The sequence below is a fragment of the Podarcis muralis genome, chromosome 1, assembly GCF_964188315.1.
Source record: "Podarcis muralis chromosome 1, rPodMur119.hap1.1, whole genome shotgun sequence".
In the NCBI taxonomy this organism is placed as follows: domain Eukaryota; kingdom Metazoa; phylum Chordata; class Lepidosauria; order Squamata; family Lacertidae; genus Podarcis; species Podarcis muralis.
This window is the reverse complement of record NC_135655.1, coordinates 16,055,840-16,071,424: the sequence shown is the minus strand read 5'-3', so window position 1 is coordinate 16,071,424 and position 15,585 is coordinate 16,055,840. Positions and strand designations below refer to the sequence as shown.

The window sequence follows — 15,585 nt, the reverse complement described above, 5'->3', positions numbered from 1 at the left end:
CCACCAATCGCAGGTCCCCCCTCACTATCCGTGTATAAGATGACCCCAAAATTGTAACAGTTCTTTATAATATAACAACCTCATCTTATACACAGAAAAAGACGGTAACCCCTTCTCTGCATTTCCTGAACTCAAGCACAAAAAACATTGGGGGCAATGAAAGGCAGTCTGTTCCTGAATGGCCAAGGTTGTCTGGCAACATAGCTGTCAGATGTCCCTTAACTTTCTGCCTAGTGGCCCAGGTGGTAGGGATCTCCATAGAAAGAGATCTGCCACTTTCTACAGCTTCAGAGTTGGGATAAAGGCAGGCTGCTCACTACAGTGAAGTTACATCCTTGCCACGGTGAGCATAATTGGACATATTCCCTGTTGTTATGCTAAATTTATAAAACTCAAAAGAGTTTTGTATTGGGCAAGACATTACTGTTATAAGTAATGTGGAGTTGCAGGGGTGGGGAGAGACGTGGAAAGAGAGGGAGGGAGGGAGGGAGGGAGGGAGGGAGGGAAGGAAGGAAGGAAGGAAGGAAGGAAGGAAGGAAGGAAGGAAGGGGGGTTGGTGAAATTTCAATATTTTGCATTGTAATGGTATATGAACAAAGTTTTGTGTCAGTGTCCCATAAATAGGTACCTTATTTTTGTTGGCGGCATGAGAGTCTGGAGTGCCCAGGGCATGGTTGGTTGCAGATGGCTGGTTCCCTGACTTCTGTAGAATTAAGAAACAGGCTCTAGTGCATACAGCTGCATGTGTGATTAGGAGCCCTGACCAGCCAGCAGCACAGATCCAACACCCTTATAGCCTGTTCTCACTTTTTGCACAGCGAGCAGAGGTTGTACGAGCAGGGCTTCTGCATGTTTGGTGAGAAGGGACCAAGTAAGTAGCCACAATCCCACTCCCCTCCATGACTAGATGGAACATGAGAAAGGACCTATAGTTACGGGGGTGGGGACAACTTACAACTTTGAACATGCCCAGTGAAATTGCATTTATTCATTATGATGCTCCTAACTCATTTTTAAGAAAACATTCTTTCACATGGAAAATGTTCTGCCCCACATCACTGCTAGTATACTAGGATAGGTAAGGAGGTAGTAGGAAGTGAAAGAGAGCAGATTTCCAGGAAGGGAACACACTAAAATGCCAGCTTGTCTTCTAGCAGTGGTGGCTGCCATTTGCTCCAAAACCCCAGCATTCATTTTCACTCCCACCCCACCAGTTGACTACCTGCGTGCATATGACGGAGTAGCTGCATATGGCACCATTTTGAGAATATGTGAATTCTTTTCTGCTGGCTGTCAGTTGCGAAGCCAAACTTCCAAATGTTACTAAACCAGGTTAACAAGTTGTATGATTATGAAACAAATGAGGCTAATTGCTTTCACGTTGTTATGCTGCTAGGGTGCATCTTTTAATTGTTTCAGTTGGACCTTGGGGAAGGGAGAAGTCTACAGCAGAAATCATTTTGAGAGAGCTACTGAAATTGAATTGCTCAATAATTACTGAGGCCTTTTAAAATTGCGTCTGACAACATTTTTTGTCTGCAAAACCTTTCCCTACTCCTCTGATAGGAAAACACCTGCTAGGGAGGGAAATTTGAGACCAGTGTATATAAGCAAGGAGAACAGTAATCTTGTTCACGTGCTTTAGACTTGTTTTTTCTGTCTCAGTGAATATGGGAAATCTTTCATACCAGGAGTGTGAAAGCATTTTGCAGCAATATTTTGTGCAGCAGACAAATAGTTGTACATATGACACTGCACAATAACGCTGAATAGCCCCCACAACCCTGTTGGCTTTCTACCTGCATGCTTTTTGTTCTTGGTCTTCTACAGTTGTGAAGTTAGGATTTGCAAGATAAAGTGGGAAGGTTATCTGCCTTTGCCTACTGGCCCTATTGCTAAACCTGTGCAGGTGGCAGGTGCTTACCTTGCTTGTTTGCTTAACTGTTTACCTTAATGCTTTGTCACTGAGGCTGAGACTCTTGTCTGCTGGGATTCTGCTAATTCTTATAGAACTGCCACCATCTCCCTCCCTCTGCCTACTTGTTTCTGTCTGCCATCTTTCTTTTCTTTTCTTTTCTTTTCTTTTTTCTTTTCTTTTCTTTTCTTTTCTTCCCTCCCCTCCCCTCCTCTCCTCTCCTCTCCTCTCCTCTCCTCTCCTCTCCTCTCCTCTCCTCTCCTCTCCTCTCCTCTCCATTTTGCTGCTACCTTCCTTTCAAACACCAGCCAGTGCTCCAACTGGCCTATCTGGAAGTGGAGAAATGCAGTAATAGGTGGTGGCGGTGGCGGCAGCAGCTTACACCCTGTGAACTACTGAGTGCTGAGAAGTGGTGACAAAGAGTTGTGTGCTTGGAACCAGTGGTACCAAGAAAGGAAAGGGAGGTGCAAATTCAGTGTGTGGCGGTGGAGTGAGGGGCAGTCTTTTTGCAGTTGCAGTTGCAAGGAAGGGACCATTGACACACAGTCCCAATATTACAACCAAACTATGGGTTGTCCGTAATCTGGCTGTAAAGGGCTTACATGGTCACTTATTTACTCTCCCCTTCCATCCTGCACTTCCTGGTTTCTGTCAACCACACTTTTTCCTGACACCAGAATTGCTCAGACAGTGGTTACCACAAACCATAGCTTCTGGTTCTATTTTTGAAGCATACTATGAACCTTAATCTTCCCAATTCAGACATCATGTCAAGCTATTGTCATTGAAAATCAAGAAGCTTAGATGAGAGTTGGCATTGCCATTAGCTTGCTTTTCCCTCTTGTGTTCCCAGTGGTGAAAACGTGTTTTCATTGGTGCCATGCTATTAAAACCAGAGTTGGTTAGAGCTCTTTAAAGAGAATGTGTGTGTTTCTAAATACTCAGTGATTTTCTCAAGATGGCATACTGTGTTGGCTTGAAGGTTTCTTGATCTTTAGATGTCTATAACCATGCTGTGCTGTTTAGTTATCACTGACAAGAGTTTCTGTTTGAAGCTCACTGCTTAAGCTAATCCGCTTTAAGTTTACAACTGTTCATTTTTCTTCCCTTCAGTGGACTGGTGTGTGTTTTTCATGCCACCAAGCCGTACTTTTGCAAAGCATTCTGTGGTTCAACATAGAGGCACTTTTTCTGACAACTTGCTGCTTTCTCTTCTCCTATTCAAAAGTTGTTCTTGTCTTTCTTCTTTGGCATAAGTTCATCCACATCTTAAATACACTGGAATAGAATATACATTTCCCATACACAGCTTATTGCAGTCATGCAGCACAGAAGATCTATAAATCAGAGCTGTTAACCAACCTGTGCTTACATACTGTTTGTGTGTGAGGGAGCAGATGAGCAATGAATTCCACCACTTACTGACTGCAAGGCAATTGCGTTGCTGGTATTAAATGTTTCATTATGGGGTGGGAAATTGAAACATGACTGTAGAGATGAACTTGTGATATTTAAGTTGAACTTCCTCCTCCTCCTAGGGTTCTCTGAAAAATCATTGATTTTGGGAACTGTTGCTGTAAAAATGACAGAGGGAAATCATGAATAAAACATTCATAATCTGTTAAACAGTATTAACAACAAAGGAACACAAAAAGCTAAACACTATTATGTGTAAAAGGTAAAGGACCCCTTGACGGTTAAGTCAAAGGCGACTCTGGGGTTGCGGCGCTCATCTCGCTTTCAGGCCGAGGGAGCCGGAGTTTGTCCGCAGACAGCTTTCCGGGTCATGTGGCCAGCATGACTAAGCCGCTTCTGGCACAACGGAACACCGTGACAGAAACCAGAGCACACGGAAATGCTGTTTACCTTCCCACCGCAGCGGTACTATGTGTACATTTTCTCTTTGTTTCTCTCTCTCTCTCTCTCTCTCTCTCTCTCTCTCTCTCTCTCTCTCCACCAATCATAACATTTCACTCTATTCATCCCATTAAAATACATACCGCTCCTGATCCATTTATGAGCCTACTGTAGTGTTGACTAGTGTATCTTATACCTATTTTGACTTTGAACTCTACTTCTGAGGCCTTTAAGTACACCAGAGAGATAAGGTTATGCAGGTGGATTCTGGGAAAAGGGCCTCTTCAAAAGGTGTGCCCTGACTGTAGACTGCTCAACTCAGAGAGGCTCACCTGGTGTCTTCCTTGATGCCCTTCTTGCACTTAGCAAATACCTCTTTATTCCCTCAGGCCGTATGTATGTATGTATGTATGTATGTATGTATGTATGTATGTATGTATTTCTGCACTGTCAAATTATCAAATAGCAGGGTGCTGTACAATAATAAGCACCATTAAAAAAAAATGCAAATTGTTTAGTTTCTCGCTGGCATGTCCCTCTGTGATTTTAGACTTGATTTGTCTTTTCATTGCATTTCACACTTGGTTTTCTGATAGTTTGCTCCCCTGAGAACTTACTCAGATGTGGAATAGAAATGCAGTCAATCAATTGCTAAAGTAGGTGGGATGTAAAGAGCTCTGTTCTGGGCTTCTGCCCATACAGCCCCTTTGCTTTGCACAAGACCACCTTAAAGCACTTGCAGAAACAATCTCTGGCATACCACAAGGAACATTGATCAAAAGTGGAGAACAGAAACTTTCTTGTACATGTACCAGAGCACTTGAACCCTTGCTTAGAATTTTTTGTATCCTGTCCTATATGTTTTGAAACAAATCTGACTCTGATTTACATAGGCTGCTTGCCAACTCCTGTTGCAAGGTAGGCTTGCATAATTATTGCAACAAGTATATCTGATCTACCTTTACACAGACATAGCACTGTAACACAGATGTCACCATGGTGGTGCCCACAGAGGCATATGCTTCTGTGCACAGAGTCTCCCCGCCCTCACTGAAATTAAACACGAAAGAAGCATTCTGATAGTTCCCCTGGTTTGCAGTTGTGTCCATGACCCAAAAAGGTCGGGAGCCTTTATGGACAGGAAGGAGTTCACTTATTCCAAAAGCTTCATCTGAACTCTAGTCCAGAACTTCTGCCTCGTGCTGCCTTAGAGTTAAAATACTTCTGCACCTCTTACGACCCTGACAATCAATTTACAATGTATGTATAAACCAGCTGGTTCTCATTTTTAGAATTCAAGGAGTGCTGTAAAATGACATTTTATTCATAGCTTACTTGGAATAAAACATGTCAGTTCCAAGACAGAAGCAAATTAAGACTTCTATGCATTTCTTAACATTTCATAAAGCAGGTGTCTCTGGGATTTTTGTTTTTATTGCATGGCGCAATACTAAATAATTGAATCATTTTGTAATTCTCACCTGTTCTTACTAGGCAGTTTCCATATGATGAAAAACATCTCTACAATTTAACAAAAGTACAAAATCAGAATTTGACACAGCCATTTAGGATAGAGAGAATGCACAGTGATTAACCATCATCACCACCACATTAGAACATCTCCATAGCAACCCAAGATAGAATTATGCAAACTGCATTTAGTTTGTTGATAACTTATTTACATCTAAGTGAAAGATGAACACCTAAGATTTTGACTTCTGTGGTGTGCATATTATAGGACTGTGAACAGTTTCTTTTACACTGAAATGCCAGTATCCGTAATACATTTATTTTTCAACCAAGGTGCTAAGATCTTTGGGGTTTCAGTATTACTGTTTGTATTGTGCTACTTGATACTTATATATAGTACTTGATAATTGACATGTTGGTGTGTTTGCACTTGAAAAAATCCTGTTGCTTAAGGGCCAAAGTAGACATTACACACAGAGGTCAGTAACATCTCTGTAGGAACCTAAAAAATCAAATCAAAAATTTTGAGAGATGGTGAGTAATCTTTTCCCTAGTGGCTGTTTTTTATTATCCAAATATGCCACCCTCCAAACCCATTTCTCTCTCCCCCGCCCCCCCCTGGAGACTTACATTTGAAACTTGCTGGCTGTAGTACTACTCTGAATTGAGAAACAACTACTGGGGAGAGGGAAGTAGACACACCACCTGTTTCTCCTCCTGAACACCCTGTCCTGAAGCCGCTGCTAATTAGCCAGCAGGGTAACCTTAAAGAAACCCATGCATTTGGCCATAAAATGCAGCCAAATTGGAATCATTCTAATTTCAAAGAGGAAATATAATATTGGACAGTTAGAGTGGCTAACCATTGAGTCTGACTTGATACTACATTAAGGACTGGATTTAGACATTGTCCTAGTTTGCATGGAACACTAAACTCTGGATGGGGTGAGTTTCCTCATAGGAACCTTCTCGCATGCTTGCAGTGGGTGGGAATAGAGACAGAAATGGGTGGGCGAGAGGCAAAACAGTCAATGGAGCAGCAGCTGTCTTTCTTACCTTTGAATTATGGGCCACATTCCAGCCTTGCAAAACCCAGAGGTTTTCCCACATGCAGATCTCTCTTTCCATCCAGGCAAGCAAAAGGGATGATCATATTTCAAAGAGGTATTCTGGGCAGGCAAAAGCACTTGAGGAAGTAAAGCAGTGCCAGTGATGTGAGCTTGTATTGAGGTGAGCTCGCATTAGACCCCTGGGCCTGAGGCTCCCCACCCCAGCACTAAACCATTGCTTAGTGTAGGGTTGGCTAATATCTTTTTCAGCCTAAGGGCCATAGTGAAAGCTGCTCACTTATGATATGGGCATGACAAACATGGATACAGTGGTGCCCCGCAAGACGAATGTCTCGCAAGACGAAAAACTCGCTAGACGAAAGGGTTTTCCGTTTTTTGAGTCGTTCCGCAAGACGAATTTCCCTATGGGCTTGCTTCGCAAGACGAAATGTCTTGCGAGTTCTTGCGAGTTTGTTTCCTTTTTCTTAAAGCCGCTAAACCGTTAATAGCCGCTAAGCCGCTAATAACCGTGCTTCGCAAGATGAAAAAACCGCAAGACGAAGAGACTCGCGGAACGGATTCATTTCGTCTTGCGAGGCACCACTGTAGTTTGTGTCTGCATACACAACATTTTCAACCCCACAATAGGCTAGGAGTGTGGGTTGAGATAAACAAAAAGAAGGAAAATCACGATAGTCTTAGTGCCTTTTCTCCCTCTGGCACAGTACCTTTGTAAGGAAGTCTTCGTGCTCTTTCCTATTTCTCAGGTCTCCAAAACCACCTTCCAATGACAAGACAAGGCTTTCCTACCCCTGATTTTGGTCAAAGGTTGGTAGGCCATAAAGGTGGTTCTGTGGATCAGAACCAGGCCAAGGTTTCGTGCTACATGCATGAGGTGGAACAAACCCAAGTGAAGCATTGGGCTCCATTTCCTCCTTACCCATTTTACAGGGAGAGCTTTGCAAGGCCCCATCCCCACTTTCCTCTAATCTCTGCTTGTTTCATATAAGCAAAATATTGCAGTTTATCACATATACTGGTTAGTTCAAAATAAGCTAGCTTTAGATGGCGAGTTAAGAAGCTGACTTGTTAAACTAAGCAGAACTTTCCGGAAACTACAATTTCTATTTCGTACACAAGGACAAGCTAAGATGAGGGGAAAGTGAAAGAAAATGCTGGCAAAATCCTTCTCCTGGCTGTACAAGATAGGGGAACCCATGAGCCTGAGGCTTTGTTTAGGCTCATTGCAGCTTGTGTGCATAGCACTAAAGAACGGTTTAACATCACACGCAAGCACTTCCAATGAGTTACTATGTCATTTATAGGAAGCACCTACTGTTTTGAATGACCTAGAGAATGTCAGGTTTTTGTGCTGATTTGTCAAGTAAGTACAATCATAGGGTTAATCATCAGAGAAGAGAGAAATCTGCTGTAATACCTTTTTTGTTTAACAAAATGTTGCACCAAACCAAAGAATGGAAATCTTTATGCATTCATGTAGCACAATTGCATGGTGTGCGGTGCTGAATTGCCATCTGAAGTGCTTAGTCAAAAGATGGAAGTTGACACAATAGATAATAAACAGTGGTGGTATGTGTACTGAATGAATGCCTTTTGGATGATGCTAGCAATCTCCATCTCCACTTATCTGAAGTCATGCAGATCTTTGGCAACAAGTCTCAGTGGCTTGAAATTGTGTTTAAGGAGCATCAGAATTTTGATTTAATCTCTGCTTTAAACACATAAGGGTGCAGAAGAATATAAAGCAGGCAATAAGGGAGAAAATCCTTGTTTTGATGAGGGTGTCATCTGAAGCCTGAAAGAGGAATTGAATCATTGCTTTGTGAATGTGTATGGAGCCTAAAAATTGGCCCAGCCTAAGACGGGTAAATGGGGTATGCAGAGAGCAGGTTGGGATAACCCTTGAAAGATTCTGAATTGATGTGTCTAATGAATGTATTTGGACTTTTCTATCCACCACATAGCCTTTGTTGCATATAACCACAATTAATAGCCCATTGTGTTGATGAAAAGTGGCATATAAATGCTGGTATGAATAAAATGAATACTCCCAGTATATCTTAATGATAGAACTTCGTGTTCTGTAAATATTGGCCATTTATTGTTCAAAATCACTCTACATCATCAAGATATCCTGAGGCATTTTTGATAGGCCCCTTGCAAGGATCCATCTTAACCTCCGTGTTGTTAAGTACCTATATGAAACTGCTGGGGAACATCATTTGGGAAACAATGTCAACAATATGCAGATTATTCCCAGCTGTCTCTCTGTTCCACCTGAAATCAGGTGATGCTGTGAAGATGCCAGACCAGAGTCTGGTGACACTAATGAGCTGTATGCGGGCCAGTAAATTGAGCTGAGCCTTTGCCCATATAGTTCTCAACAGATTACAGTCAATTGCTTACAAGTCTTTCCCGAGTCACAGTGTACCTTTAGAGCTCAGAGGTCAACAGTCAACATGATTTTTTCACTGCATCAGCTGCAGGAGAAATGCTGAAAGCAGAGACGCCCCTTGTACATCATCTTCATAGGCCTGACAAAGGCCTTTGATCTCTTCAGCTGAAAAGGACTCTTCACACTGCTCAGCAAGATAGGTGGCTCACCTTAGATTGTTTTCTTCCACTAGAACGTGCACAGCACCATCCAATATGGCGGCTCATCCCCCTGGGATGATGGTCAAAGAGTGTTCTGCCCTAGCCGTACAGACCCAGGGCAATTCAAAAAACTGAAGGAGAGCAGGACTTTGTGTTTGGGGCAGGAATTTACCATTAAAAACAGCAACAGCCCTCAGTTGGTTCTTTGAAAAGAAGCATAAATAAGAAGACTGACTTGCAGTGTGATTTTTCAAGGATTTGTGTTTGCTAAATTGTGTCAGTTATTAATATAAATATTGGCATAATCATTTATTAACTCTGACTGCTTCCCACCACAACTTCTAAATGTTGCTTAATACATTGTCCCTATGTTCATTTAAGAATGTGAAAGCAATTTTTACACCTTGGCTTAAGATACAGTTTTTGCTTAAGCTGGGTTGATAGGCTTAGAGATTTGGGGGCAATGATGTGGAAAGTTTTGTTGTTGTTGTGTGGTCTTCTGAAGTTTAGATAGTTACATTTGTCCCAAATAAAACATAGCTGAATATTTGAAATCCACAGTTGATACCAATACTGACAGGTAATTTTGTGCTTGCTTTCAGTGTCACAAAATGGAACAAACTGTCACTTCTACTGTAATTATACATAGTAAGCAAAGAATACTCAATATAATGAAATGAAATGCAGTGGGTAGCCATGAGTAGTAACTAGGGCTGCCACATTTCACAGATCCTGAATCCTTCACCTTTTGAAGCAGAAATATAGTTGGTGATTCTCACAACTTTGTCAGCCTTCTCCAGCTGCTGGGAATTGTAATCCAAAACACCTGGAGGATGCAAGGTGATAGACGGATGCTTTATGTCCATGTTAGTAAAAAATGGACTGCTTAACCGTAGTCTGACATACAGATGATAAATAGGTGGAACTTTTTCCTGTTACCTTATATATTTGTCGGAAAAAGCCTAATCTGAATTGTGTGTCAGGTTGCTACAGGAACAGAAGCAGACCTAAGGGAAAAGGTGGCAGCCCAAGGAGTACCGGAATTTAAGTCACCATGTATCTTTCACCTTGGTATAAAAGGTTTATCTAGGACTCTCAAAACAGTATTTTCGTTTGCTGCACATTAGCCTTGGCTACATCTTGCTCTGGTTTCGTTTTGGGTAGTGCAGGTGGGGAAGAGAAGATTGAACCATAGCGGATGCTGTTGCCACTTAGCTGTGAATAGATTGATGTTGGTATTTGGTAATCCTACCAGCAATATTAGAAGAGCAGGGATTTGGTTTGTGGTAAGCCGTAACATTTGGTAAATTCTCATAAAATTCACGAAATTTTATTCAATAAAATGTTGTGATAGTCTCCAGTCTAAATGGTAGATTTGTAGAGAATGTTAACCATGATAGCTAAATCGAACCACCATGTTCAAAGGAAGTATGCCAAAATACCAGGGATTGGGGGTAAACATCAGTAGAAGTTTGTTTGCTTCATACCATACTTGGAGATTTCCTGGAAGAGTGTGTTGGAAATGGGGTGTGGATTAGATAGATCCCTATGCAAAATCATATTTTGTCATCCAGGCACCTTGGGGTTAGCATAAGAGGTCGACTTCAATATCTCTTGCCAAGAAAAAATGGGCACATTAAATTCAATGTGTGTATGTGTTTCTGGGCTTGCTTGGCTCTAATTTGATGCTAGATCTGTTTCTGATGACTGTCCTATACCAGTGTGTCATGCAGAAACGTCTTCACACTGAGTATCTGCCTTGCAGAGAATAGTTTAGCAATGGTATTAATGTGTTCCTCCAGCATGGTAAGAATAATGAATGAAAAATATTACGGCTCCCAAGATGTTTAAGAGCAAAGACCATCAGTCCTTTTCTCCTCCCGTCAAATAAAATGTCATTGTTCAGAGGCGCATTTAGACAGGTGAGAAATGTATCCTTCAGAGCATTAAAAACCAAGAGTTAGTTAAAGGATAGTTAATGTATTTGCTTCCTCTGTTTTACTTATAGGGTCTCTTTATGTTTGTAACAAACCCTTTAAAAATTGCTTGCCCCCAGGTCCAGTGGTTAGCACTCTGGCTTGCACAGTCTCTTAAATTTAGTGGACTCTTATTAAATATGTTAGTGCTGTAATATGAAATGGCAAAGAGGTTATATTTAATTCAGTGCTTTTGGAAACGGTATCTGAAGCATTTAGACATAATGAAATGTTCAGTGCTTTTATTCCAACTCTTTTAAGTACTGAGGCTGGATCTGAGGAAGCATGGTAGTATAACTTGAAGAGCCACTTCAAGTGTGAGTGGAAGCACAGAGCACCTTTCAGATACAACCTCCTAACAAAGTTAGGAACTGCTTCAGATTCAGTGGTGGTGAACTTATGGCATGCATGCCAGCTTCCATGCCTGGGGTGGGGGAGGAGGAGGAGAGGAGGGCTCACGCGCGCCATCCAAAGTCGGCGGCACCAGGGCCTGGCAAGCGAACGAGGGGCTGAGCAAGCATTGACTTTTGATGCGCCAGGGCCTCCCGCCAGTCTATTTTTCCTACTTGGGAGTAAGCTGCCTTGGGCTCAACTCCTAGGTCAGTAAGCATATAAAGACAGCAACCCAAGAAAGGGCTGCTGGGTTTACATGTTTGCTGGGCTTTCCCGCAGAAGCCAACAGAGAAATTCATTCCATGGAGGCTGCGATCAAACGGCAGCTGAAGAAACGGCAAATAATAATAATAAATACCATGCCCATCTGGTTGGGTTTATTTATTTATATTTATTTGTATGTGTGCACGCAGACAATCATGATTATCTCACATAAAAAATTGGGAGAGGGTGGCTCTTAGTACAGCCCTCCAGTGTGCTAGTGGCCAAAATTGTGGAACCTTCTGGAAAAAACGTATTTGCAATGTTTGATGGTTCATAACACCACTTTGTTTTGGAGTAATACCAGTGTTGTTTTTTTCTGTGGGGACGCATACCCCTAAACATTTTGTGAATTTAATGGGAGAAGAAATTCACTGTATTTATTTTCCCCGATCTGAACAGTATTTATTTCCCCCCGGTGGTGATTTTCTTGAGTCAATATGAGAATGCCATTAAACTTTTTTTTTAGAAAAAAAAGCACCGAGTTATACCATAAAATTATATATCAGTGGGAAGGTAATTTAATGAAGAATGTAATGCAATAACTTTTATGAAGGATTATTTATTACAACAGCAGCCATAAAGAAGAAACGTGAAACACACAGAAAAATGAGATATAAAGGTTAAATTGCCGTGTTGGCACTTTGTGATAAATAAATGGGTTTGGGGTTGCAGTTTGGGCACTCGGTCTCTAAAAGGTTCGCCATCACTGATATAGTGTAATTGGTATTGTTACCTTGAAAGCCATGTTTCCAGTCCACAGGAAAACAGAAAATTAGAGTTTACAATAAATCTGGGTGAGGTTTCCAGTAGTTAGAATGAAACCTCTGTGCACAAATTGGAGGGAAAGGCAAGTGCACATAAAACAAATATTGTTCCTAAGCCATTTGGAATTCAGTTTTCTCCTATAAAGGAGGTAGAAAATAAACTCATTTGCTTACCTTATGCTGCCTCAAGGGAAAGCCTAAGGCTGCAATCCCAACAATACTTAGTACCATTGAATTCAATAGGACTTCTGAGTAGACATAGGTAGGCTTGTTCTGTTAATCACAGTTCTTCTAATATATTTGCCAACTGCTTGCTCCCAATATCACAGCCTTTAAAGTCTACATGTGATTAAGTTCCTAATACATTATATTTAAGATCTTAGTTTAAATCACCAAAGGCAGCAAAGATTGCCATTGCTGCAGCAGGTGGTGGGTCTTTGACCTTAAGACCACTCTCTGCCAACCACAGAGAGGTAGGTCAGCAGCCTCCCAGCTGTTCTTCCCACTGCCTTAGGATTGTTCTCAGGATGTCCAAGTTAACACTATGTAGATTAGGCATTTAATATACTTGTCAGTTGTATAATTTGTACTAAAAAGTATTAAGGACTCTATTGCCACAACTGTCTCTTAATAGCAGGGGTCATATGGAAAAATACACCTTCCACAATTCAGTTAGTTCCATTGTTGACCCTACTAGAATAATACATATTAACATTGCTCTTGTAATCTTTAAGCATCTTCATGATGGACAATAAAGATGAAACTAGATGTTAGGCTTGACAAAGATTGCAGAAACCTTGTGTTGAATTATTGCATCTCTCTCTAATGCCCAGGCACATTTACATATGACATGTCACCATGCACTAGTTATTTAAAATATTTGTATCCCACTCTTCAGCCAAAAATGATTCCAGAATGACTTACAAGATCAATAAAAAAACAATGCAGCCCCCGCTCTGGGGCTTATAAGCTAAGGTATGATACAAAAGGAAAAAGGAATGTGAGTGGAGGATGCAAATGTTTTAAAAGTTGAGTGTTGTAATGACCCAGCTAGAATGGAAACAGTTTGGTGAGAGGAGGAGCTGGTCTTTCAGCAGAGCAGATCATGTGGCCTTGCTTTCCATTTCCCCCTCTTCTACAGCCTGATAGAATGGCTGCTGCTATGGCATAGTTGAGAATCCAAAAGACAGCTAGTTCCTCTTAGCAGAGCCAATGGCTCTTCTCTTTTACTTTTCTTCTTCCCTCTGCTGCAGCCTGTTGGAATGTGAGCTTCTCTGCAGATTCATTCATGGCAGCCAGTGGTGTGCATCATGTGCAAATTCATAATGTGATGACATAATGTAATGGGTAAGAGAGATTCAATTTATGAGAAGTTGGAGAGCTTAACATGGAGCTGCTATTTTATTGTGCCAGTGCCACACTGAACATTAAGTCTTTTTCTACCATATGTTTTGGGTATTCCTACTGCATTGACTTGCGTAACTGTCCCACCAGTGCAAGGGTTAATGTTTGTGCAACAGGACTTTTCTCCCGTCTTCTCTCCCTACGTGTTCCCTGCATCCTCCCCAAATCTACTCATGAGGGTTGGGGGAATCCCCAGAACAGATTTAGGGGCACATGGTTCAGGTCCTGTGGGGGCCTGGTACAAATTGGCCTAAATGGCAGATGCAGAATTATCCTTTCAACAAGCTGGTAAAATAGATTAGACTGATGGAGTGACCTATCTGGGGCACCTGATGAACCTCATAGACTTCAAAACCAGAAGCGCTATGCCATTGCACTACACTTCTGTGATAACGGATAATGACTCTGATGACCAGAGATGAAGCAGCAATGCATTTCATGTAGAGCGTGAAGCTTTTTGGCACACCACATAATACAGTGGAGTTACAGATTCTTGGAACATTTTGCTTCAAACAAGGATGGCCACCTGCCAGCAGTTTCGTGTCACCCGAATCTTGTACTAAGGTGTTAATATACAGTAAAACTTTTGGTCCACTATGTTTACAGAGTAAGGGAACTTCTTGTTAAGGAATTGAGATATCCATACTCAGTTGCAACTTCTTTGAACTTTTGTATGTGCTGCCAATGTGCATGTTACTGTGTAATGCTTTCCATGAATGCATGTTCTGTCTGACTGGGAAGCCCAGGTGGTGCCAACTTTTGATAGACTGTGTCCATTTCTGAAGAGGTCAGTTCATGAGTGACTAGATATATTCTGGCCTCCTGATGACTCTTGACTATACAACTCTTGACTGTACAAAAAAAATTGCTGTTCCTTTAGTACATGATTTCCAAATAGTCTACTTAAAGTTAGTTTCTAAACTCTCTCTGGGTTTTAATCCTGCATTGTTGCCACAGTTGCTACAAACATCAGACTTGTTCTACTGTAGAGCACACTAGAGTACCGTTATATTCATTGCTAATCTTATTTTCAATCTTTTTGCAGGCTGCTGACTTGAGTAAACCAATAGATAAAAGGATATACAAAGGAACACAACCAACGTGTCATGACTTCAATCATTTAACAGCCACGGCAGAAAGTGTTTCTCTACTAGTGGGCTTCTCTGCAGGCCAGGTGCAACTTATAGATCCTATTAAAAAAGAAACTAGCAAATTATTTAATGAGGAAGTAAGTGGATACCGTAATCTTGGTGCATGCAAACGTTTATTTTCTTTTATGAGCTCTCCATATGCATGTTTGTTTTTCCATTTGAAAATAGTCACCTTGGAGGGATACTAGGGGAAGCCTTTGAAAGTGGGAAAGCACATTTATATCACATTCTGTGAGAGGGACTGTGTCACAGTAATGCACTATGGAAGAGGTGGTGGTTTTTCTCACATCCTCAATTTCTCACCATTTGCTTATTGTCAGAAGACTGGAGTACTGTATGGGATATAGCAGTGCACTTAGACTGTGGGCAGCGTCACATCTGTGTCATCTCCTAATCCAAGGGTGGCTAACCCTCAGGGTGAGGGGTTGATCTGACTCCCAAAGGCCCAACAATTTTGCCTGTGGCAGCAAAAAAATAAAATAAAGTAGACACAGTGCTGAAATGGGTAGACTCTACCATTCTATGATTGCATGAACTGTTATATGGAATGCTCTAGACCTCTTTCAGTTAATATTAATGCTTAAAAGCTTGCATATTTGCAGAACATAAATTTATTAGTTCTTGGTTTACCTTCGAGCTTGGACAGCTGCACCCGAAGAGCTCCTTCAGGCGAGTTGCACTCAGTGGTTTCTTAGCTTGAACAGCTTACTGCTTTGCAGCTTTCCT

At 41.5% G+C, this 15,585-nt stretch overlaps 1 protein-coding gene across 2 annotated transcripts in view; it reads left to right on the top strand.

The window, feature by feature from the left end:
• WDR20 (WD repeat domain 20) overlaps positions 1-15,585 on the top strand; it is a 51,457-nt gene that overhangs the window by 18,902 nt on the left and 16,970 nt on the right. For both annotated transcript variants that reach the window (XM_077923987.1, XM_077923989.1), the window contains exon 2: positions 14,754-14,936. In XM_077923987.1, coding sequence (XP_077780113.1) covers positions 14,754-14,936 — 183 coding nt within the window. The remainder of the gene's footprint in view (positions 1-14,753; positions 14,937-15,585) is intronic.